Here is an 879-nt window from a genome sequence, read left to right as displayed (position 1 = left end):
ATTTGATGGATACTTTTTCATTTGACCAAAATGTTTTCAGAAAGTTTTCAGAAAACTATTGAAGGAAATGCACTGCATCTCAGTTACTTTGTATGTTACATGGGAGCAGCTTTCAGGATATAAGTAAACTTCCATATACTCAATGAAAGTACTTTTGTATTCATGATACTGGAAGAGATTATGTCCTGCAAGRTCCTTGCTAATCTCATGACAATTGCTGTTTAATAGAGTTTGCATCTTASTGGACAGTGATGACAAGAGCAAGTATCATAAAAAGTACATTACTCATTGAGGCAATTGTACTGCCACAGCATATGATCATAAATGTGAGGTGGCATCTCTTCCAGAAATATTAATCTCCATAATACAGGAGCACTAAAGTGCTCAGTTCTTAAAACTTCCCTAATCGATTGAGAGAAGTTGCTCCTTCTGTATCAAGATTTATGAAGTGTATGGATTACTGAATTGCAATGTAAATTTCAACACAAGGCATTTAACTTTTTTCCCAGCATGGTTGTTAATGCAGTAGTGCAGTTATAACCAGAGTTTAGGGATAAATTATGCTAAATCTCAGTGTAGAAATATGTCACTATCCTAACATTCATAAAGAAATCTCAGCCCTTTGAGAACATTAGAGGTTTAGAGGAAAGTTTTTGCACTAATAATGATATGTCTTTACATATTTTTTGGTATTTCAGCAACTTTCTTTTTTTTCCTTGCAGACTATGTTTATTTTGAAAATTCTTCCAGCAAYCCATATCTCATTAGGAGAATTGAAGAACTGAACAAGGTATTAATATGCAAAGCTCTTTCTTAACCTTTSGAACAGTCAGTGCACTTGTCAAAAACTGAGAATTATTTCCATCCCATGAGATTTCT

General features: G+C 33.6%; 1 protein-coding gene across 1 annotated transcript in view; it reads left to right on the top strand.

The window, feature by feature from the left end:
• The first annotated feature begins 664 nt into the window (after positions 1-664).
• The window catches only part of MTA3 (metastasis associated 1 family member 3), a 127105-nt gene continuing 126890 nt past the window's right edge, over positions 665-879 (top strand). The window contains exon 1 of the mRNA XM_057367684.1: positions 665-790. Coding sequence (XP_057223667.1) covers positions 665-790 — 126 coding nt within the window. The remainder of the gene's footprint in view (positions 791-879) is intronic.

The sequence above is a fragment of the Malurus melanocephalus genome, unplaced genomic scaffold (assembly GCF_030028575.1).
Source record: "Malurus melanocephalus ecotype Western Australia unplaced genomic scaffold, MMel_1.1 scaffold_82, whole genome shotgun sequence".
Taxonomy (NCBI): Eukaryota; Metazoa; Chordata; class Aves; order Passeriformes; family Maluridae; genus Malurus; species Malurus melanocephalus.
Note: the sequence above shows the minus strand (reverse complement) of the source record. Positions and strands in the feature narration are given on the sequence as shown.